Consider the following 23,363-nt stretch of genomic DNA (forward strand, 5'->3'; position numbering starts at 1 on the left):
ATGCTTGTGTACTAAGCCGTCATCACAAATACGTCAACTGATTTATTTTACATGGTAACCTTGGAGACCTCCGCCGCAGTACGAGAATCTGTTTAAAAATAACCAGGTCCATTAGTCTATAGAAGGATAATGCTAGCCTACGTGGGCTCTTATGCCCTTGTGGCAGCCGAGTGCTATCACTGACAAAGCGCGTCAGCACTTCTTCCTGTTGCTCCAACCGTGGCGGGCTCCTCTTCATTTACAGACACATTTTTGCACACACAAACACAGGCTTTGCTCATATAAGTTCCCTAAAATAACTCAAGGAAGAAGTGTGAATGTTAAAAATGTGGAAATGTGAGGGAAAACAAACAAACTTTCTTTGCAAAGTTTCACCTGCTACGAAAATGGTGCTTGATGCCACTTGGCTGAAAAAAAAATGATGTGAGGGGATAAGTATATGGGTGTTTATCAGTGAAGGCTATTGGTATTGAGCGGCCCGTTGTTTGAAGGTTATGTTTCTGAGCAGTAATTGAAATGCAAAATAACATTAGGATCGATGGTTAGCTTTGTTTATTTATGGAATCAATATTGGAACCGTCCGTCAGAGCAGCGGCTCCCATTCCCACTGACAGCTTCACCAAGTCCCTTCTGTTTAAGCTGGATCAGCCTAACAACAGCTAAAATTTTTACACAAAAGTGTTTTTCCAAGTCTGAGCAACCGACACACCTGTGTGTGCATGTATACGGATGTTATTTGCAGTCCATATAAAATGTGGATGAATCTCTCTAGTATTTTTTTTAAATTATCAAAGTGAATTGTGATTGTACAGTTAACATAATACAAATTTAAATAAAGCAGTATAGTTATATTACATTAAATGACTCATGCCTGTCTGCAATTTCAGGCTCATCTGGATATTGGTTAAAAAATATATGCTCTTGTTCAAACACCACCTCAGGATAACACTGCGATAGTGCTTAGTGCAATCAAATAGTTACATTGAGTGGCTGGTTGTTGAACCTGCCCCTTGGAGGCAGAAAGCACCCCCCCTCCGCTCACACACACAGCATGACACACACTTGCTGAGTGTCCGCAGATACCAGTAGCACATTGAAATGTATGTTTAGATTGCCCCCTGAAGGAGACACATTAATTCATGAAATATCCCCAAAGTTTAATTATTTCTGAATGGTGTGGTGGCGGACCCTACCATATAAATCAGTAAGGCCCACCCGCCTTTTTATTACCGACACTATTTATGGGAAATATGTGGCAGCTGGTGGAGATGAGCTTGTAAAAAGCTAGAGGCCATTGCTATGACGATGTGTGCCACAGCCGCAAACATCATCATAGCATCAATTAATTTACATTTATTTGATTTTGCAGTCTTAGTTGATGCTGATTTTAATTTTTAGACAGTTCTGACAGTTACATTGACCGACCTATAAAAAATAGTATGTATGTTAAAAAAAGTCATCATTGTAATGATGATCATTTAGTCATTTTGTTTGCATGTTTTTGTTTGATTATTTTCATCTTCTGTTCTGACTGGAATTATTGTTTATGGTGGAGGTATGATAGGCTCTTTGTTTCAAGCAAGTAGAGTTGCCCACCCCCCCAAACAAGAACAGCCTATCAGAGGAAGATTAATGAAGCAATTTCATGCATGGTGCTATGCCTCTGTCCTCCTGTACGCACACTCACTGTTTCTAAACCTGTAAGCTACGCTGGACTTAAATAGCCTTAACCCTTTACAATAATATTTCTGTTTGCACTAACACAAACACAACCAACAATACCCCATGCATCGCTGATAAACCTATTCTTTTTCTATCACAATAGCGCTATAAACAGATATTGAATGTAATACATACCGTGTCAGTATTTCAATAAACTAATCGTATAATGTCACTTTGACGGATCTGAGTGATTAATTGAAATTTTGTCTTCCCGTATCACTTTTGGATGGAAAAATAGGCCATTTAGAAAAACTACTTGAATGTATTAACTTGCTGAAAGTATGACATGTGCATATGATTAGAGCCTACTAATCACATATATAACTACGGGTGTGAGTGACCCGACATTATGACAAACTCTAAAATACACAACTATTTTTATTTGGAACACAGCATCAGTAGTCAAAAAGCAAAATTATAATGACTTTTTATTTTTCATGGTTCCATTGTAAATTCATGTTGTTAAATTATACCAAGACAATGTCACAGAACAGATGTAATGGGAACTAATCTTTTCAAATTAAAAGACACAATTAGACAATTAATCCCAAATGTACTGTACCGAGAGGGCTAGACTTATCATGAGCTACTTTTTTCCATTCGGCATGATGAGCTGTTCAATTCTGCAGGGAAGTCCCCCCACTGGGTTCTGAAGATGATTGTACTTCTTTGCTCTATATAATCTAAAGTTTAGTCAGTCACCCCCTTCCCCCTCCCCATACTCACACAATATCTTGATCAGAAGCCATTTGCTCCCATCAACATCCTGAACTCAGCCACTTATACGAACTAGATCTGCCCTGTGCGGCCCAGACGGTTTACGTCAGTCGGAATGCACAACCTATATGCCAGCAGCATCTCCACAACAGGAAGGAGCAGGAGGTGGAGGGAGGCTGGGATCAATAGATGTGATCTACAGTACTTCTTGGTCTGGGCTATCATATGGTGCCGCTGGAGCGTGGGGCTCATGTTGTCATAGTGGAGTGAGCTCATTGCTTTATAAAGATGATAGCGGCGCTGGTGTGGTGTGGCTAAATATAATCTTGTGCTAGAGACTGAGAGACTTAATTGTAGAGGCCACAGATAGCATTGTCTTAGCATATGCACAATAGTCATTTGTATGATTTGCTTTCTCTTTTGTGCTTTCTCAGATTTTTATCTCTTTTTTTTTAATGGCAAAGTTTTGCAAACTTTTGCTGTTGGAAGTAAACTCATCCCATATCTTGCAAGGTAACTCTGCTCACCCAATTTATGAGGGAACAAGACAAAGAATTGCTGAATTATTGACCTCATCTTGACCAATTGAAGTCTGTCTCACTGGTATTTCCATCTTTCATATTTTGGCCGGAGAGCACAGATTTAGCACAATCGGCCATTCAAACCCTGGGAACCCCAAATTCCCGTAATGGTTATTAACGTTGGACCAGCCCGATAAAGAGGATATCTTATGTGTAAACTGATGCTATATCATAACCCCAAGGGTTGTTCAAACTCCTTCCGGATCCATGATCCTTTTTCTTGTCTGTTTACCCTACTGTGAACACACCCTGTAAACTTAATGTGTCTTTTAATAGCTGTAAGGTTCTCCCTCACACTTCTTCAGGCATCACTTTTCCACTGAGTCCCTGGCTGTGTGTTGAACCGGTAAAGGGTTGGTAGTAGCCCTTCGAGAAGAGGTCACACACAGTGGCGACTGCCAGGAGGTTCTGACTCTGCCGCAGAGGTTGAGCTATGCTCAGAGGAGGTCTGTCAGGAGCTAATTGAGTTTTTCCTACCTGCACATGACTCCAGGTCCAGTGGCTTATCAAACCACATTGCCTGGGGCCACGTAGACAGATCTCCCCCTACTGGGGCATCTGATATCAACGTCACCCTGCCTGCAGATGTCATCCCCCACCTTTTCTGCCCATCCTCACTCAATTTGAGGTGGCAAATATGTGACGCCTTGTGATGAGGTTAGTATATGGTTGAAATGTGTCTTTTGGAATCAGGTGTTCTTGCTGGTATAAAAGATCGGAAGATTGCCACTTGTGTTATGAGCCGAGCCTATAGAATTGCTTTGCATGTTTTATACATGAGTCATGGGCTACAATGGAGAATGGCCCTATCCTCTCTGAAGTGAGAAAGTTCTTCACAGAAAGAGTTACAAATTGGCTCAGTTACAAACAGCTGTTCTCAACATGGTCTTGTCAAGGTTTCGCTTGCAGGGGAAGGAAGAGTCAAGAGGATGAGGGACACGTGTTCTTGATTGTTCTTTTCTGGTGTAGAGAAACTGGGAATATATGAGAAGCATTTTGATTGGTGTGAGAAAAATGAGAAAGGAGGCATTACTGTGTCTAAAAAGAGCGCTGAGATCCTTTGGCCTGTCAGGCAATAGAATATGAAATGCTTGTACTTACCTTGAGGAAGGAAGTGAAAGTGAATGATAGATTTTTACGCATGAAAATATCTGCAGTATTGTGAGTGCACCTGCTAATTGTCGCCTATTCCTACATTTTGAAAGAATAATCCCGCCTATTGTGACTGACAAAATATTTAGTGTTCGTAATTCGTGGTGCAATATTGATGCAATTAAATCAGTTTTGTTCCATTTGTCATCAGGAATATTTATGGATTTTTTTTCAGACTGTTTGATTAATTCCACAGGTTCAAGTGGTTAGTATTCCCTCAGTATCATTAATCAATATATGCAGACTTGTTAAAAACATACGCATAGCAGTGGTGTAATGTGTCATAGTAGAATGAGTTAAGGGTATTCGAGCCAGCACATTTATAATAAATGACCGCATTGAGCTGGAGGCGAAACAGTTAAGACACTTATGCAATTATGCTAAGTGTCACCCTGAAAATGGCCTTTGAACCCGGGTTAGGCTTACTCTGAATTTGTGAAATAAAAGCTAAATGGAGCCATCTTGTGCGCCTGCGTTTTAATATATAGCCTTTAATAAGCCAAGTGCAGGTGCCCTATCGCACAGGTGCACATATCCATCTGAAACAGAGAACATAAAGCAGATGAACAGAGAGCTACGCATTAATATACGCAAATGCAATCTGCATTCATTATCAAGAGCGGCAAGTTCTATTTTAGAAAGGCATGAAATTGATTCACCTTTCAATTTCTGTCTGCAAGGACGTTTAAGAGAACAAATGGATTTTTTTCTAATCAGTAAATCTGAATAACAATGCCATCCTTCTTAAAAATGAGTATTTTCTTGTATTTTATATTAACGTAAAAAAAAATGGGAATATGTATATTTTTTTAACTTAGTTAGGACGATACATTTAGAAGGAAAAATGATCAGTGAATGCTGGCAGCTATGTCCCATCAAGGTCAGTGTTTTTTTTTTTTTAGCAGGAACAGTTTTATTATTTATTTTAGCGGCTAACCTTTTTTTTTTATTTTGAAATTTCTAGAAGTGTTAGGGACCTAGAGCTCCGATGAATATACATGAAGGCACGGAGAGAAACCTGGGAATCAGATTTAATTTGACACACTGACCCCCATCTCCACGGGCTGAGGAAGCCAGGTTGAGAAAATAAGGTTGACCCGTTGACCCTTGAGCCTGAAACCCTCTGTCACCCACCTTCACAATTAAATCATCCTCAGAGAGCAAGAGACAGTTTGGCCAACTGAATGGAGACATAGCGGAGGCCTCTGGTTTCCTCTCGTCAGCGAAAAGAGTTCAAAGACTGACAGCTGACTTCCAAGTCTTTAAGTGCAGCAGTGTTAAAGCTGTTTGAAAATTCCCAATATGTAAACAATATTATTCCTTTGCAATATACTGATAAGAATAATGTGCTAAAGCCCAGAATTGACCAATGGTGCTGTTATTGTGCAGCCGATGCATGCCAAATTAGCATAAACCACGCCATGCTCAATTTTGTTACTGCAACAAAATTGCAAGTGAACTTTCACCCTCACTGCAGTACCTAATGCAAAGGGGGATATCTGTATTCAAGCGTATGAACCTCCCATCACCTTAAACAGTCACTAAATCTTCCTAAATCTTCAAGTTACACCCAATCATCCTCCTTACCCAGCACACCTAGCCAATTTAATCTATTTACCCATAAAAAAAAGAAGCAAAGTTGTGGCATCTTTTTCAGTCCACTGCTAAAGGTCACCTGAGGCCAATGGTTGTGGTGTGCAAAGAATTTTTTATATCACTTTCTCCTATCCCAATCCAAATTCTGCGCTTTATCTTGGACAGCCTACACCATTCACCATTTGTACTCCAAAATACAGTTATTACAGAACGGGAAAAGCCAATATGTTGTCGTGTTTCCTTTCGGTTCACTGCAAATTCAAGGAGACAATTCAAGGTCCGGTCTTGCTTTTGCTGTTTGGAAATAGTTTTTAATTTACAGTTACTCCCTCAATGCAAGTTGGTAGGGCTAAAAAAGAAACATTGTTCCCATTCGTGTGTACACATAAACATTGTATTGTAACTGTAAATCATGGTTGTAGTTTGTTTAATGGCATATGAAGCAGAGATTCTCCACCTTTTTTTGAACAATAAGCTCATATATTGTTTATCATAAAGATTTATGAGAGACGCAAATAATAATTTATAACTCAAGTAAAACTACGTGGAATGTTGTAGTGTTCAAGAGCCCCTGATTATCTCTTCATTGAGCTGGACCCTTCCAAAGATCTTTTTAAAAATATATCTTTAAAAAAAACAGCACATTACTGTCTTTTAATGTTAGGTGCTTGAGCCATATACTGTAGTGTGAGCTCCTTGTGTCAAAGGAGATTTGATGGCTTAATTGCTTCATTTGCAAGCCTATAGTGGCAGCATGTTATATTGAGAAATGTGTGCGGGATAACCTGCAATACAGTTTGTAGTAGGGTTGCCGATATTGTCTCTTAATGGCTTTCTTCGTCTCAAAAGTTTCCTTTTCCCAAACTTACTTTATTTTCCTGACATCATGCGAATCAGAGGGGCATTCTGACAGAGTCACATAGTTGAGTGCCAAGATAAATATTTTCTTCAGACTCTGATGGTCAATACATTTTGTTTAGTTGGCCCATAATGGCATGTGGGCTGGGAACCCCTATTATAGAGTATGCATGTAGGTAACATTCTCATCATTATCACAATCATTATTTTTGTATTGTTCTTTTTTTTTTACTATATTTCTACTTCATAAAGAAAGAAAACATCTAACATTTTATCTCTCTCTCTTTTCTCCCCTGTCATTTCTTACCACCTTCTTACAGGCTGCTGAATAGAATGGCTGCTGATGACCGGCACCTTCCCTCCAGCTGTGGGTCCTACATTAAAACAGAGCCATCCAGTCCATCCTCAGTCATCGACACGGTCAGCCATCATAGTCCCAGCGGCAATTCTGATGCTAGCGGTGGCTATGTCAGCACAATGAACAGCCACTCCAACGGCATGGACTCTCCACCCATGTTCACCCCCGGCGGGCTCGCTGCCGCCACCTGTCGCAAACGCTATGATGACTGCTCCAGCACCATCATGGAGGACTCATCCATAAAGTGTGAATACATGTTGAACTCCCTCCCCAAGAGGCTCTGCCTGGTCTGTGGAGATATAGCTTCGGGGTATCACTATGGCGTGGCATCTTGCGAGGCCTGCAAAGCCTTTTTTAAAAGGACAATACAAGGTATTTTCTTCTTCATCTTTCCTCAGCTAAATCTTGAACATACTGAATTGAAATGATTTTGTCCCTTTGTTCCACACACAAGAAGCACATCTCGAAAACACTCCTGATACTACAAGACTGATACAAATGAAATCTAAAAGATTCAATCTATAGAGCTATATAAAACCAATAAGATATCATATATCGATTTAGAACATTGGCATACTTGTTTAAAAAAAAAAACACTTAACGTTTTTAATGGATTACAAAGACCAAAGTGATATATTTACTTTAAAAAGCCCATTAACTTTACATTTTAAATATATGATATCTGCTTTTTCGTCCTGTAAGTAAGGCATCATCATTACATGTTTAGAGTCATTGCCTCCCTTAACAACTTAAAATTATAAGACTAGACTGAGACCTGGGCAGATATTATTAGGTCATTAAAGTTGTGATTTAGGTGTTAATATTCTGACTCTATTTGTGACACAAATAAATTTAATGTATACACAGTATATATACTTAAATATGAATGCCTATGTCAAACTTCAGTATATGCACTAGACAACTAAATAGGATGAAATAACTTAGTCTAAGTTCAAGAGGGTTGATAACTTTGAAATGAACGCGCCATGTGCGACCTCTCGCTCCCAGCAAAAGTTCCCCCACAACGAAAATCGTGCGTTATGATGACGCTGCCTGTCTTGATGGGAGGTGTTGATTTTGGACCTGGCATCACTATCAGCTTTAGACAGTCTATGTACCTTTTCCAGGCAAACACAAGCATTAGGCCAAATCCACATGTTTACCATTGCCGCCATCTGCAATCCTGTGTATATTGACAAAAGATGAGCATTTTTTCCCCTAAGTAACATAGCCAGCCTTTTGTCCTCTCACTTAAAGTAACACAATGGAACAGAAAAGAGTCAAAGAAGAAGGAGATGTCTTAAGAGAAGCCTGGGCCTAAACAATTAAGAGGAAGGTACATGAAGAAAGAAATTGAAAGCTCCTAATCCCCCCCATTCCACCCCAGCACACACACACACACATACACACACACACCACCCACTCAGACTCCCCCCACTTTGCATTGTCGATTTGAAATCCCTCTCTTTCCCTTCTTGGAGGGCTGCCTGTAATGGAGCTAATCTGCCGTCGTTTGTCCGAGCCACAGGAGTTTTGTCAATAACAATCAGCGTTTGGAAAGTGTAATTAAGGCCGAGGCTTTTCATTAGGAAGAAGGGAGGGGGCGTCTCCAGGGACGGGCATGCCAATTAGAAACTCAGGCACGCGTCGCCGGGTAATTTCAGGGAAAGGAGGGGAAGAAAACCCTGGACTTCTTTAGATTGAAGAGGGACTCTGCTCCTCTTTCACATAAGAAGAAGGGAGGGTTAATGGCATAATAATCAGACAGGGGTCCCAGGCAGAGAAATGGCCACTTTTTAGGGGAGGTGAAAGCACACCAAGACCATAATAGCAGTACAGGTGGAGAACACGGAAAGACTAAATTGAGAGGATTTACCATATTTGAAATAGCACGTGAGTGAGGTTGATGAGAACTGATTAATTAAAAGGGATAACTAGGCAGTTAAGGTTGGAGTGTGTGACGGCGTGAGCTAATAAGAAAACAAAGACCATGTCCTTTTCAGCTATTTATTACGTTATTCTATAGCACTTGGAGCAAATAGGTTCATGTTAAATGCCATTCTAACAGTTATTTTTAATTCCCTACTACTACTGTATTTTCAGAGTATATTGGCTAAATACAATATTTGTTTTGTCATCCCTGTGCATGTAGACCTACACTCACAAACCAAATTTTTTTTTTTCAAATCATTTTAACTGGCAGTCAGAAAAATTTACCCTTTATATATAGTTTTTCATTGTGTACAGCTATTGCATCAAACTGCTAGTTGGTGATTGCATTTTATTACATCTCAGTTTAACCTAAACTAAAAACTTATGAATTAATGATGATGTTTTATTTATTTATTTATTGCATTTGTTCTCATCTGTTTAATCATTTTATTTCTATTTTTATACACTTGTACTTCCAACTTTGCCTCATTCACCTATTCAAGGTCTACCCTTTATTACCATTTATTTCATATAATTAATCCCTATGAACTCATTGTTTGATACAGTTAAATTCAGGGCCAACTTTATGTTAACCTGAATCCAGAGCAATATCAGAAATCCTGCTTTTGTCTGGATCCTCCTAAACACACATACATCCTAAACCTCACGTGCCTAACCAATTAAAATCATCGTTCACCTTTTTGAACCATGTTTTCTTCCCATTTTCATTCTAAGTGTGAAACTGGTTGAAAAGTAATTGAACTCAGTGACCCTCTTTTATATGAACTCATAGACCTTGACAGCAGGCCTGTAAAAGTCAGTTTAGATTTTGATGAGAAATACCTGCCATTTTAGTGTAATTTACTTACAAGACCTGACTTTCCCCTCTGTGTCCTGGCACGGGTCCTGAAAAGCCATAAAACAGATTGAGAGATACTTATCAAGAGAAGGAAAAAAAATCTTTTTTTCTTCTCCCTTCACTCTAAAATGCTTTTTGTAACCAACCCATAACCTATTTAAAAACAAATAAATGTGCATGAGCTTTGGGCAAAGAATGGCCAGAATGCTACATTTTGAAAGGTGAAGTTCAAATATGCCATGTCATGTGTGTTACTTGAAGCACAAACAAAAACTGAATTTCTTCTCGAAATAGGGATATGACTCATTTGTCTGAAAGCCAATCACTTAATTAAACATTGATTCATTCAGTTCCGGAGCCATTTATCCTCACGAGGGTTGAGGGGTAGATTTTTTTTCTGCTATGATGCTGCCATTGCTGTAGAGGCAATTTAGAGTGTTCAACCAGCATTCCGTGCATGTTTTGGGGACCTGGGAGGAAATGAGCAATGCAGTGGAACATCATTGAAATGTCACCTCAGTTTTGCTAATAGTTTTCACAACTGGCCTCGAAAAATGGCCACCAAAATTTAAAAGTAAGGCTGAATGCTGCGGGAATATCAGTCGACATAACGTTCTTTCAGTACAAAAAAAAAAAAAGGAAATGAACTTGCGTAATGATTAAAAAGGAAAAAAATATGGACTAATTCAACAGCATTAGTACATATTTATGTTCAGCCACTTTAATTAGTTGGCCTTAGTTGACATTATGTTTTTCTCTTTTCAAATGCAAAAAGTTGAGACTGTAGAAGATCAATATAATCACTTTTATTGCCTCTTTGACTTCGAGACATGTGCTACCAAATAAACAAAATCATCGAATTAATGCTCCCAATTTTTTAGCAGTCCTTTTAATTGCATTTTTTCCATCTTGTCATTCTCAAGACTAATATAACAAAGAATCTGAAACAAAAACATTTGCAGCTTATTGTGGTCCAGTCATGAAGGGTATGCATTATTGCAAATAGCAAATTATCCGATTATGATAGAAATTAAATAAGAAAAATGAATTAGTTCCAGCACTGATTGCCTCCTCCTGGCATGTGTGAAGACAAAAGGGATAGTGATGGTCTGGTTCTCCTATGACAACAGAGAAAACAGAGTGGGGAAACACAATCAAAGCCCATCAGCCAGTTTCTTCACACCTTTATTTACCCCAACCCTAAGGAGATGGTTGGAATTAGCATAATGATTTCCAAATCAGATATAAGAAGGAATTTCTAATTATTCACAACATCTTGGGACCCCCGACATGATCTGTCTAATAATGTTAACATAATTGCATAAGTTGTCAAAGGGTGTGTGGAGCAATACCAATAGAATATTCATCTCATTTTCTGAATCGCTTTATCCTCATCAGGGTCGGTGGGGGGTGCTGAAGGGCACAAGGAGACTGACAACCATGGAAACTCACACCCATACCTTGAGTGACCAATCAGCCTATCGTGCATGTTTTTGAATTGTGGGAGTACCCGGAGGAAACCCACACAGGCCCAGGGAAAACATGCAAATGATGACATGATAGACTTATTGACTACCCTGGCATGAGTGTGGATATGAATGGTTGCTTGCCTACATGTGCCATGTGATTGGGTGGCAACCAGTTCAGGGTGTAATCTGTCTCCTGGTCGTTGTTAAGTAGGATATGCTCCAGCTCCCCTGCAACCCCGAGGAAAAGTTTAGTGTGACCAATGTTAAAAGCTTTGCAGTTCCAATTCAAATGAGTATAATTCAAATTCCTTCTCTACTACACTGAACCCCTTTATTGATAACTCTTGAATTCAGGAAAATATAGGGATTCCGAGTCAAATGATGTCCTGCTGTCAATGCCAGCACTGAGCACAGCAGTTTTTTTTTCTTTTTCCTTCTTTTTTCTATTATTATAAAGATATGCAACTCTTTTTCATAGCACCATTATGGAATCGTGCTGAAATTGAATAATTCATAAAGCTGATGCAAATAGTCAACAGTGGCAATTGTGGTAAGAACAGGTTTGGCTCTAAAAGAAGTATTATGTAAAGCGGTTAGGGGCAGCATGTTTGATTCTCTCGCCTGCTAGTGAAGCATTGGCAAGGCCCTCTGAGCACAAGAGGACATGGCCTGTGCCGTGGAGCCTGCAGGGCCATTCACAGAATTAACCAGGCCAATTTAGCTTTGGAGCAGAATTGCTCCAAGTGTAGTCTTATCTTACTCTAGTCTGGTCCTTTACTATTTCATAATATTCATTCATACTCCATTAGGTTTTAGAACAGGAAGCATTGTTTATTTTTGGATGGGTTTATTGTTGTTGCTGATCCAAGTTTGCATTGTTTTAATAGACTGCATATTTTATCAGAAAATGTAGACAATTGTATGACATTGTTCAAATAACCATTCCTTTTGATTTCGAATCCATTTTCAGTTGTTTGATTAATCTTTTGTGTTCCTTTTCTTAGGCAACATTGAATACAGCTGTCCTGCCACAAATGAATGTGAAATCACAAAACGGAGACGCAAATCATGTCAGGCTTGTCGCTTCATGAAATGCCTCAAAGTGGGGATGCTGAAAGAAGGTAAGAAGAGTAAGAGCATTTTTTACTTTCTCTTGCACCCATAAGTACAGTATTAAAAATATCATCTATTATTTGAGTATAAAAAAACTATTGTCGACCTTAACACGCAAAGGCTCATGAATGAGCTTAGTTTTTTTTTCTCTCCCAGTCAACCTACACATCAGTAAATAATGGTCACTGTAGCTAGGGAAGAGAAGAGAAAAATATGCTGAATTCCAGCATCTGACTTATAGAAATGCAATCGTATTTCATCTGTTAAATGCTGTGCTTAGTGAGCACATTGTCAGCACTCCCTGGCATATTGATCCTTTAAATGTTTTCTGAACATCTCTGGTCTCTTCCTGTGAATCCACCTGAGAATTCCCAGACAATTAAACATGTTTTGGATGGAATGGTCCTGCTGGGTTTTCCCTCTCCCTAACCTCTGGGATCCCTGTGAGACTCCTAATTGTAACATTCTGTCAGAGACACACAAAGCTGCTCTCCCATACTCCAGTACATTAGTGTTTGTCCTTCTTTTTCTGTGCTTGTCTTTTTAATGCTTAGAAATGATTATATTACCAGTATGGCATTCTATTTTAGCTTGAAATTCTTAAAATATCAGGATGTTACTTGTCAAATTACTTTTTACTTGTCTAAAATACTAATGTGTAAATACTGTTAAAGTAAAATTATTCCTAATGGATATTTAGTATCTTAAATACTCTGCCGAATTGAGGCGCTAACGAATAGAATTCTGCATAAAATTGCCGACTTTAACGTTCTATGGCAAACTTGCACTGTATATATTCTGACATTATTCCTCCCATTATTCACCGAAGAGAGGGATTTATAGATGCATATATATCCAGCCGCCACCTGAAGCCAGAGTCGTAACCTATATGGATCTTTCCGCCGAAACTGAATCCCCTGGACTGCATACAGTCAGATAAAGCCATAGTGCCAGAAAGACAGAGTAATCGCATTACTATCTGATGAAAAATGTATGCCAATATATCATCTTGGGGAGTACAAGACTACAAAAATATGTAGTCGTGGCTGTAGATGAATGACCAGTGTCAGGCCAGAGTAAAAAGAGTGTAAAACTCAAATATGCAGACTTTGGCTAAGCCTGGGGTTCTAATGCAAACTTCTGTCCATTCAGCACAATCTTAGAATTACATCATTCCCTTCATTAGCAAGAACCTGCCGCATCGTTGAAGTTATGCAAGACTTTCTTGTTGGAAGGCTCCTTAAAAGTGTCACCTGAATGAATTGGAAATAGTGGACACGTGATCAGTGGCCACTGTAAGCTTTGTGAAGCCGTCAGCTCAACGCCATGTTGAGGCCTGCGTGTGGAAATGGCTACCACTCATGTGACTGTGGTTGCCACTTACTTTCATTACAGCTGAAAGGTCACATTGTGTGCCAATGGAAAATCACCTAATTATAACTTTACTGCTCTAACAAAGGTGCAGCATGACTGTCTAAAGAAGAAACACAAAAACAAACAAAAATTAATGGCACTGATGAAAGGTAGTATAGATCATACTATGCCGCACAGAGAGGTGGGTTGTAGATTTACTCTGATGCGTTTACATATCAGATAAATTGTTCTTTTTATTTTGTCAAATAAGAAAATCTAAGCTTTCCAAGTCACTAATTTATGTAATGCCTGACAGAAACATGAGAGTAAACATGATTTGCAACAAGCGCTTTGAGTGCCTCAAAGGGGGAAAGCCACTATGCAACTATCCTTTACCGTTTAACATTTACCAAAAGATATACACCTCAAATGTTCAAGATCTCAATAAGATTTAATTTCTCAAATGTAATAAAATATTGATTGTGTAAGGTATTTCCACTTTCTTTAAGTACTAAATACTACTTTCAGTTTTTATTAGGCCCATAATTCTAAAACTTGGTTATTTTTTACCTAAATCTCTATTCTGAAATGAAAAACATTTTTTTGACAAATAGTCTTCTTTTTACTTTAAAACAAAAGAAAAAAAAGCTTCAATACAACGTGAGCAAATCGTTTTCATTGAATACTATTTACAATTAAAATTTAAAGTTTCTCTTTAAGATTTATTATACTAATCTATCACATGAAATTAGTCTGTAAAGCTTCTATTCATCTTAAATTATATCTATTTTCTATTTATAATTTTTATTAATAGACTATGATTTTAATGAATGAAATTCTTAATTGAATACTTTGCTTTATTCACACAATTTAGAGGAAGTTTAAACTTTTTCATTGGTCATAATAATTTGAAGTAATAGTACTCCTTGATTATTACGTACCTCTGACTGCATATAGTGGAAATAATCAGTTCGATTAAAAGAGATCTGCTCAGAGCTTGTGTTGAGTCGGTGTACTTTCACTCTCACTGTATAAAAGGAGGAAGTGATCAATAGAAGAATCACATGTCAGAGGCTACAGGTTTTTCCTCTGATCAATGGAAACGGGTCAGAGCTTAGAGCAAGGGAGCGGACAAGATACTATTGAGAGATTACATTGACATCGCTCAGTTGGTCTTTGCAGCAACTTCCTTTCCCTCTCACTTACTCACGCACAAATGCCAATACAACCTAGGTTGCAGGCACAAGAGCAGAAAAAAAGCTTTTTTAGTCAATTGAAGTCTTTCTACTGGTGAGCTGTTTAACACGGATATGTTTTTAGATCGCATGGTTTCATATGAAATAGCCACAGAACACTTGACTTTACATGGTAAAGTCTGCAAAAAAGCAACACATTGATTTTTTAAAAATGAGATAGGTTATCCAATTTCTACAACAAGACAGAAATGCATGCGCTAAAATGTAAATATTTATTTAATGTGGGCTATGAGCCAATTGATGTCCTTAATTGATGGAAGTTGTTTTGATATGTTGTTTAATACACTGCACACTGTTGAGTAGATGTGTAAATAAAAAAAAAATGAGTGCGAATAATAGTAACTTTTCATTCTGAGTCATTAATGACAGTATCTCAGTTTTCTTCCGGTTGTATTAATGTATAATGTGTAATATAAGTACCACACATATAGTGTTTTCATTCAGCAGTCAGGGCAGGGATGTCAGCTCACCTGGGAGCCTCTAGATAACCTGTAAATGGACTACGTGACAAGGGTGTCAGTGTGCCAGCCTCTTGTGTCAGAATATGTGAAAGGGTCAACATGCTTCTTCCTCTCATCAGCGTCCGTGATTAAAAAAAAAACCCTGACGAGCATGCAACGTTGTGAACGGGCCTTGGAAATAGTGCTGACGGCAGTTTAGCATGGCGGCTTCCTTGAAAGGCGAGGTTCACCATGCCTTGCCAGGTGGCCTCTTGATTTTCCCAGCTAAAATAGGGTCTGCCTAAGCCCCCCTTGGCATTGCCAACCATCCCAGACATCCTGACACTTTCCCCAGGGAGAGAGACACAGAACAGGTGAGCGACTCAAAATAAGGGCCCCTATCATGACCGGCCACACAAAGTAAGTGAAGACAGGCTCTTTTGTAGGAGTGTGCTTGGAAGGGGATTATTATTGTTTTTGGAGAGAAAGAGGAGCCGCAGGTCAGCTGGCCCCAGCCCCCACCCTGAAGCCTGTGCTAATCCGTGCACAAATGCCAGCCGCCTTGGCCAAAAGCCCTCTCCCCCAGCACCCCACTTTGAAGAGATGATACCCGCACTCTGCTAGCCTCGCTGCGTTGTGTGGCGGGCCATAAAAGAGTGAGATGACTTCAGATGAGGGAGCAGTAAAATCTCTTTGCACATTTATAACACACCTACTGTTTACTATGGAGAATGCTCAGCAGAGTCAGACCACTTACAATGGAGGGCCACCAAGGGGATATATGAACCTCACAAAGGACCCTATAATGACCGGTCCATGTTGCATGGTAAAGTGTATGAGACTTTTCTTAATGGCAGTTCTCTTTCACAACACACTTCTCTGAGCCTCTTGGACAGTAATATGAAGCTGAATCATGCCAAGTTTTAATTCCTGTCAGCATCTGTTAATTATGACCAGGACTGCTCTAATTAAAAGAGGCACCCAGCTACCTTCAAACGCCGGCGGTACACCGGCTGACACAGACACATGACTCAACTGGTTGAGAGGATCATGGAGAGCGGGAGTGCAGCCATCTGGCAGTAGTCGGTTTCATCGGGTGAGCCGCAAGTAACCGTAGAAAGTGGTGACATCACTTTGGATCATGAGAGGAATTTTCCATAGCTGTGTCATTGGCTGTCTTGAACAGCATCAAATACTTTAGATTTTTTTGTTGTACAATTCCAATAATGCGACAGAGATTGACAAGCTCCCTAAAAATGTCTTTACTGGACTTAAAAGAAAAGATATCAGCGAGTGTGCATATAAAGTGCAGGTATAGTTGCCATCAGATTATTCCTTGTGTCTTGCTGGAAAGGATGAGTCTCTGTTGGGAATTGGGGGTAATTAGGTTAGTGGGTTGTCAGTGTCAGGAAATTGAAAGACAATCCTAATCAGATTTAGGCTCCTAGGGAATCAAATAATTCATAGAAGTGAAAGAAATCTCTATTTTACAGTTAGATGATAGTACACTTTATGACCTCGCCTATGTGCTGTAGCTTTTGGCCATCGCGATAATAGATAAGTGCAGAGAATCGGGGATATATTTTGCATAAATCCACCCTTGAATCCTTTTTGGTAAATGGCACTTTTGTTTTACATTATCTGATTTCCTATTCTGTGCATACAGCACATCCAAACTCATCCTCTCCAAGAGCATTTACTGATGGGCAAATTGTATTAGGCACATTTGCAGTGGCCACAACAATGGCCAGGTTTGACACTGTCCTCCCTGTTATAAAGTGATGAAATCATCAAGAAAGTGCTCTGGTCTGTGGTGTTGTTCGCTCCGAGGACGAAGCAAGCTGACAAATTATCCCCTCACCAAACACATTTCATTGAGCCTCTTCTCATCCACGTTTTAGTATTAAATTTGTTTAGATGCTGCTTTATGCATACAAGGTAAATTGAAGGGATTTTCCTTCTTGACAGAATTAAGATATCAGGGCTGTTTAGGCTGGATGGAAGCAGTGACAGGCTTGTATAAACATGGGGATGCAGGAAAATGGTTTGCATACATTTGCATTGAATAAGTGAATACCGGTGTGGTCATATCAAATGAATAAAACAGCGGAGATTAAGTATTTTAACTATGAAGAAAATGAATAGAATAGAAAAGACATCCAAATAGAAACATTCTTATCAAATAATGAGATAATAAATAACTTATGTTATGATGAGGCCGGCTTGACATTTACAGTATCGGTGTAGAACCTGGACCCCAAGGTGTGGTTGAGGGTGATAAGGCTCTGTTGCTGCTTCACTGAAAGAGGGGTGAAATAAGGGTCTTTTATGAGGAAGTAATACCTAGTTATCTATGTGGTGTATGACAGCGGATGTTTTGTTCACTGTCTGAGGAAGAGAGAGACAGTACATTTAATCATCATGTTTCTTTTACCTGATCGTAAGGACCACACACAGCAGAGCACTCACTCAAGCAGAAACAAGTAAAGAGCCAATTAGTATGCAGTTCGCCTCACCCAAAAGCTAAATAATTAGAAGGCTAGTCTGTGAGATCATTGACCCTGCATTAAATATTCATATGTTTAGACCTGCTCTGGGCTCAGCTGTGTCACAGTAGACTAGCCAGGCATGGACCACATATGGAAAGACTGCCTTTTCTCTGACATATCATATCATGCAGACGCGCACGCTCACATACATGCACTCTTTCATGAGCGTTTTATGTTTATTTAGAAGCAGGAGCACAATCAGTCCCCCAGGTTTACATGTATCATATATTTTCTTGACTACCTGGCCAGTGTAGTTTGTAAGTCTTTACTCTAGCCTAAATCTGCTGAGAACTTATGGTTTCTACTCTGTGTTTCAATTTTTCTTCCATAGGGGTACGCTTGGACCGCGTACGAGGAGGCAGACAGAAGTACAAGAGGAGGCTGGACACTGAAAACAATCCATACCTGGGCTTGGCGCTCCCCCCTCCTACCAAAAAACCTCGTGAGTACTGCCCTGTCACTAACCCATTGTCCCCCTACTCTGTCACCCCTCCTCTACCAGGCATCTAGTCAGTTAAATGTTAGGCAAAATTTGAAGCTCCATAATATTCCCCTACTCTACATTGTTTGGGCCAAGCAGATTTTATTCGTCAGAAATGTGGGCCAATATTATCCAGCAGCTCAAGGACAATCGGGACATGTGCATTTATTTTGGTGCAAATGAGATTTTAAACCGTCCGTTTGACTTGATACATGAATTAAAACAAAAAAATATTTGTGATACATCAAGCTTTTTTTCTGGTTTCTTTTACGATAACACATTTAACATCTCTTTTGCTTTGCCCGCCCTTCTTTTCTCCTCTACCCTCAGTCACAAAGATAGTATCTCATCTGTTGGTGGCAGAGCCAGAAAAGATCTATGCCATGCCAGACCCTACAATGCCAGAAAGCGACATAAAGGCACTGACCACACTGTGTGACCTGGCTGACCGTGAGCTGGTCGTCATCATCGGCTGGGCCAAGCACATCCCAGGTATAATCTTACACTATGCTCTTTAACCACTCAGCTTTACCTATTTTTTCCTCTTGTCTTCCTTTCCTCTAGTTTGCGCTTTTACATACAAATAGGCATATGCACTGACAAAGATAATTAATGGCAGACGCTCGCAACACAATTTGCCAGGTGGGATAGAGGGTGTGTGAAATGACTGTAGAAGAAACAAATCAATGAACTGCATCTAAAATCTCAACATTAAATGGAAAGGGGTATACACTGACTTACTGGCAATGCATGCTGTAATCACATGGGAGACATAGAGTAAAGTTAGATTTTGTCCTCTCAAAAACACATCATATCACACGCTGACGCACAAATGCACGTTCGAAGGCACATTCAGTACAAGCACACACACACACTCGTTGAATTATTGATGGGCATAATCGTGTTTCCTCTTTGGCCCTCAGACATTCTGATAGACGAGGTGTTAGGTTATAAGAGGCTGTTGAATTAAGGACACAGCGCACCTCACGTCAGCAGAGATTTTGCTTCCTGCGAGAGTTTCTCTCTCATTTTGACAAAGAACACATTGTTTGGCCCTTGTTTTTGCCACCAAGGCAGATTCTCCTTGATCTTCAGCTTGACCCCCATAACTCTATATAACATCACAGTGGTGTAGGAGGGGGTAAAAGACTAAATGACAGTGTGCTCCTCGGCCACTTCCATAACCTTTTCTTAGTAGCACAACTTAAACACATCTCTCACTAACACAGTTTTTCCTTCTCATGCAAACATTATCTTATACCTTAAGTCAAATCAAGTGAAAAGATACATCTCAGTTGTTATGAATGTATTTTCCTCCAATTCAAGTCTTCTATGTCAAATGCATTTTGTGCTGAAAAGGTTTGAGAGTACTTCTCAGAAGGCCTGGTATTAACCAGGTACAGATCTGATAGTAAGAAGATTAGCGGTGGCCCTTGGGCTCAGCCCCAGCCCGTTATGCATCTAAACTGTTTTCATAACTCCCCAACTGCTGTGCGCGGTCAGCACGCTGAGAGTTTAACCAAGAAGCTTACTCGGGACTGGACCTCAGACGACCTGGTAACACACATTCCCGTTGATCAGTTGCAAAAAAATGCCAGACAGTTTCAGCTGATCACAAATCGGCATGAAGTTGCAGTCAGGAGGATGCACCTGTATAGTCCATATTGATTCCAGCCCAATCCATTCAGTGTTAAGAACAGCAATTTTCTCTCAAATGCCAAACACTTGCCTTATGTATATAAATATAAATTATGTCGTCAAAAGAATCCTCATTTAAAATGTTTCCCTCAGACTCATAGAAGCATCATCAGCATATTACAAGAACACATTATCTAGGATTTTGTGTAGCTGTGTTGTGATAATCAGATTATACAAACACATATTGCATATTGCGTAGGTGCATATTGTTAATGGGATTTGTGTCATTCCAAATGCGACGTTAATGATCATTTAACCCAAAACCTAAGGCAGTAAGCCAGTGTGTCTTCTGCTAAACAATGTGCAGTACCTGCAGTACTGTTGAAATACGCTTATGAAGATTATTCTGCTCTGCTTTTAAAATAACCTGTTGGGTTATGTTTTATGTTTGCAAACATAACATTATCACACAATATTGGCATATAAAATGGACTGGTAGCTGAGTGCTCTGTCTACCACATTGGTGGTGTCTGTATTAGCCCAGTAGGTGTCCTCCAGCCATGAAATAGCAGCATAATTGAGTTGTACATGGCTGAACCTGATCAGAGACGGTTCAGTGGTTTTGCCAATCCATGCGCTAACTCTCCATGCACCAAAGCAACCTCGGGGTAGCGTACCATGCGTTTGCAGTGAGCTGCAGTCTGCTGTGGGACAGGAGGGGGGTAGAAGGGTGATTGCATTCTGATAGATTTCTGAGGCCATAGGCGATGGAATTAAAATGATTAACAGTTCATTATGAACTAGACCATATTGATTAGACTACTGACAGATGGGCCAATGACTAAAGTCCAAATATAACAATTCAAAACTCATGTTAACTTACACTTGGCGCTTTGAATAGTTTTTTTTTTCTTGTTGACCGAAATGAGAAGCAAAACGGAGGCTCTCAAAGCATTTTAGATATTAACTTTTACAAGGCCCAAAAATAATTTTTGACTGTGGTTGGTATATAATTGAACAGTTTGCTAAATTACCCAATACTTAATAATAATACTGTATAAATAAGTGCCATGTCACCTTTTGGGTGTGTATTTTATGAAACTGATAATCGCTCTGGATATTCTTATCACTAGTCTCACAGCTCCAAATAGAACTATGCAGAAGAGTCTAACACGGCTGTTACTTAAGGTGACGGGGTCATTAGTAGCAATGTTAGCGGGATGCTGACAGATGTCTACTTGTCCCTGTAGGTGTTAACAATGTTTGACATACTATAGAGTATATAGTAGTCCACTGTGCACCCATTTTGTCCCCGTGAAGCTGTAATTTACCTTGTGGAAGAGGTTTAATATTTCATAGAACACAGTATATTGACAGCTACTGGTTGGTGGAAGCTGCTTACTACTTTGACGTCGATGCCTTCTTCGGGAGTGACGAGAGGCGAGTGTGACCCATGATCCCCCATGTTCCACTCTGAATTCCTTTCCACCCACAGTGGGAATGTCATGTGCTCATATGTAAAAAGTTGCCATGCATGTGACTTATACATGAGGGGCTTGTTGTGTGGTGTCTGTCGACTGCCGACGCGGTTTCCGAGGCTGGTGTGTTTTCAGCTGGGAATTCTTGGGAGGCTAAAGGGCCAAGCAAATATTGACACTCTGCCGCAGCCACTGCCTTCCTCCTAAACAATAAAATGTATTTTCGCTCTGGTATTGGACCCATAGAATGAATATCATTCATACAATATTTTGGTCTTCTACCACCTCGTGGTGTAGCGGTTCACTCGCCTGACTTAGGTGTGGGCAGGTGTGGGCTCAATTCTTGCTAGGGACAGTATTATTGGAGGTGCCAATGGTCGTTTGTCTCTCTGTGTGCTGTACGACTGACTGGCGACCAGTCTAGGGTGTAGTCTGCCCTTTCGCCCACAGTCGGCTGGGTTAGGCTCAGGCAAAAATCCATTAAAATTTCACCAAGTTCCACTGATTTGGCAGTTGTTCTTTGTTAACTTGTTATATTTAAGTATTAAATGTCAGTTTCTTGCCTCCTAATTTGACTGGTAATTATCTGACATGTAAATTGTCACTGTGCTGATAACAGAGATATTACGTTGGCGTCAGGGTAGCCTTCCGCCATAAAATCCACCAATTCCACCTTCCTTCCCCACAAGGGCTCTTGTTTTCTCTTTGCCATTAAATTGTGAAATCTACTTACTGAGTTGCCATCTTGATCCCACTCAAGCATCGTAATCTCCTTGTAATAGAGTGTGAATACTGGCCAGCAATAAATCAGTACCTCATCAGTGAACTTTATTAAATATAGACATCAACAGACAGCTCGTAGTATATTCAATTTACCCACTGTCGTAGGCTTCAACACAGGAGATAAAGATAGATTGAGCAATCAGGTGCATGCTGAAGCCTAAGACTGAACAGGAAAAGAGCTGGTGGAAGGTGGAAAGGCTACATGGAGATTGAGACAGGACAAAGCATATCAGAGACAGGCAGACAGTCGGGAAGCTCAAGCACTAGGATGGAGAGGTCTGCCGAATGGGATTGGGGAGGGTTGTGTTATGTTACATTAGATGGTACAGCCCAATATTGTCGTATTATGTATCATAATGTCAGCTGGACTAAAGTCAATTTTTGTACCTCTGGAATACTATATTTGAACTACAGCAATTTCATAGTTAGGGCAAATTTATGCTTAAAATATTGATGTACACATCACAACACACATACTCCAACATGGAAAAATATCTAATATCTAACCCTACTTTTCTATAGGTAAAATCATACATACGTTTTACTGTTTTGCCCTTTAAAAATGTCTACCCCTAATAAAAGTGTAGGGCAGTTACATCACACAGTAATATCCCATACCACAGAATTACAGAGGGTAAAATATTATAATAAAAATGAATTTGTTTGACTTAAGTTAACCATTCAGTAAATTCTTTAGTTTAATGTTAAAGACAACCTGCGTGTAATAAAAAAAAAGCTCAAGAAGCCCTGTAATTTGCTGCGTAAAATGCAAGTATTAAATGACTTTGAATACACTGTTTGCATTAGGTCATTACTATTAAATTATTCTAACGCTGCAAAATTGAAAATCACTTTGTTGTCTATTCTATGTTGAAACTGCTTGAAGCTGAACCATCAGAAAATCATGAGACTCTGGTATGCCTTTAAGAGACCATCAAGCCTGCTCCATCCCCTCATTAAGCTGTGCTGCTTCATGACTGCAGAGATAAATTAAGCGTAATTATGGCAATGATTAAAGGCTTTTTTAT

At 39.6% G+C, this 23,363-nt stretch overlaps 1 protein-coding gene across 9 annotated transcripts in view; it reads left to right on the plus strand.

Annotated features, from left to right (window-relative positions):
- Positions 1–23,363, plus strand: part of esrrb (estrogen-related receptor beta) — an 85,380-nt gene that overhangs the window by 52,351 nt on the left and 9,666 nt on the right. For 7 of the 9 annotated variants that reach the window (XM_077730774.1, XM_077730773.1, XM_077730771.1 and 4 more), the window contains 4 exons: positions 6,947–7,356; positions 12,249–12,374; positions 18,287–18,397; positions 18,767–18,928. In XM_077730774.1, coding sequence (XP_077586900.1) covers positions 6,960–7,356; positions 12,249–12,374; positions 18,287–18,397; positions 18,767–18,928 — 796 coding nt within the window. In that variant the 5' untranslated portion in view covers positions 6,947–6,959. The remainder of the gene's footprint in view (positions 1–6,946; positions 7,357–12,248; positions 12,375–18,286; positions 18,398–18,766; positions 18,929–23,363) is intronic. The other 2 variants (XM_077730768.1, XM_077730770.1) reach the window with 1 other exon arrangement.

This window comes from Stigmatopora nigra, chromosome 13 (assembly GCF_051989575.1).
Source record: "Stigmatopora nigra isolate UIUO_SnigA chromosome 13, RoL_Snig_1.1, whole genome shotgun sequence".
NCBI lineage: Eukaryota > Metazoa > Chordata > Actinopteri > Syngnathiformes > Syngnathidae > Stigmatopora > Stigmatopora nigra.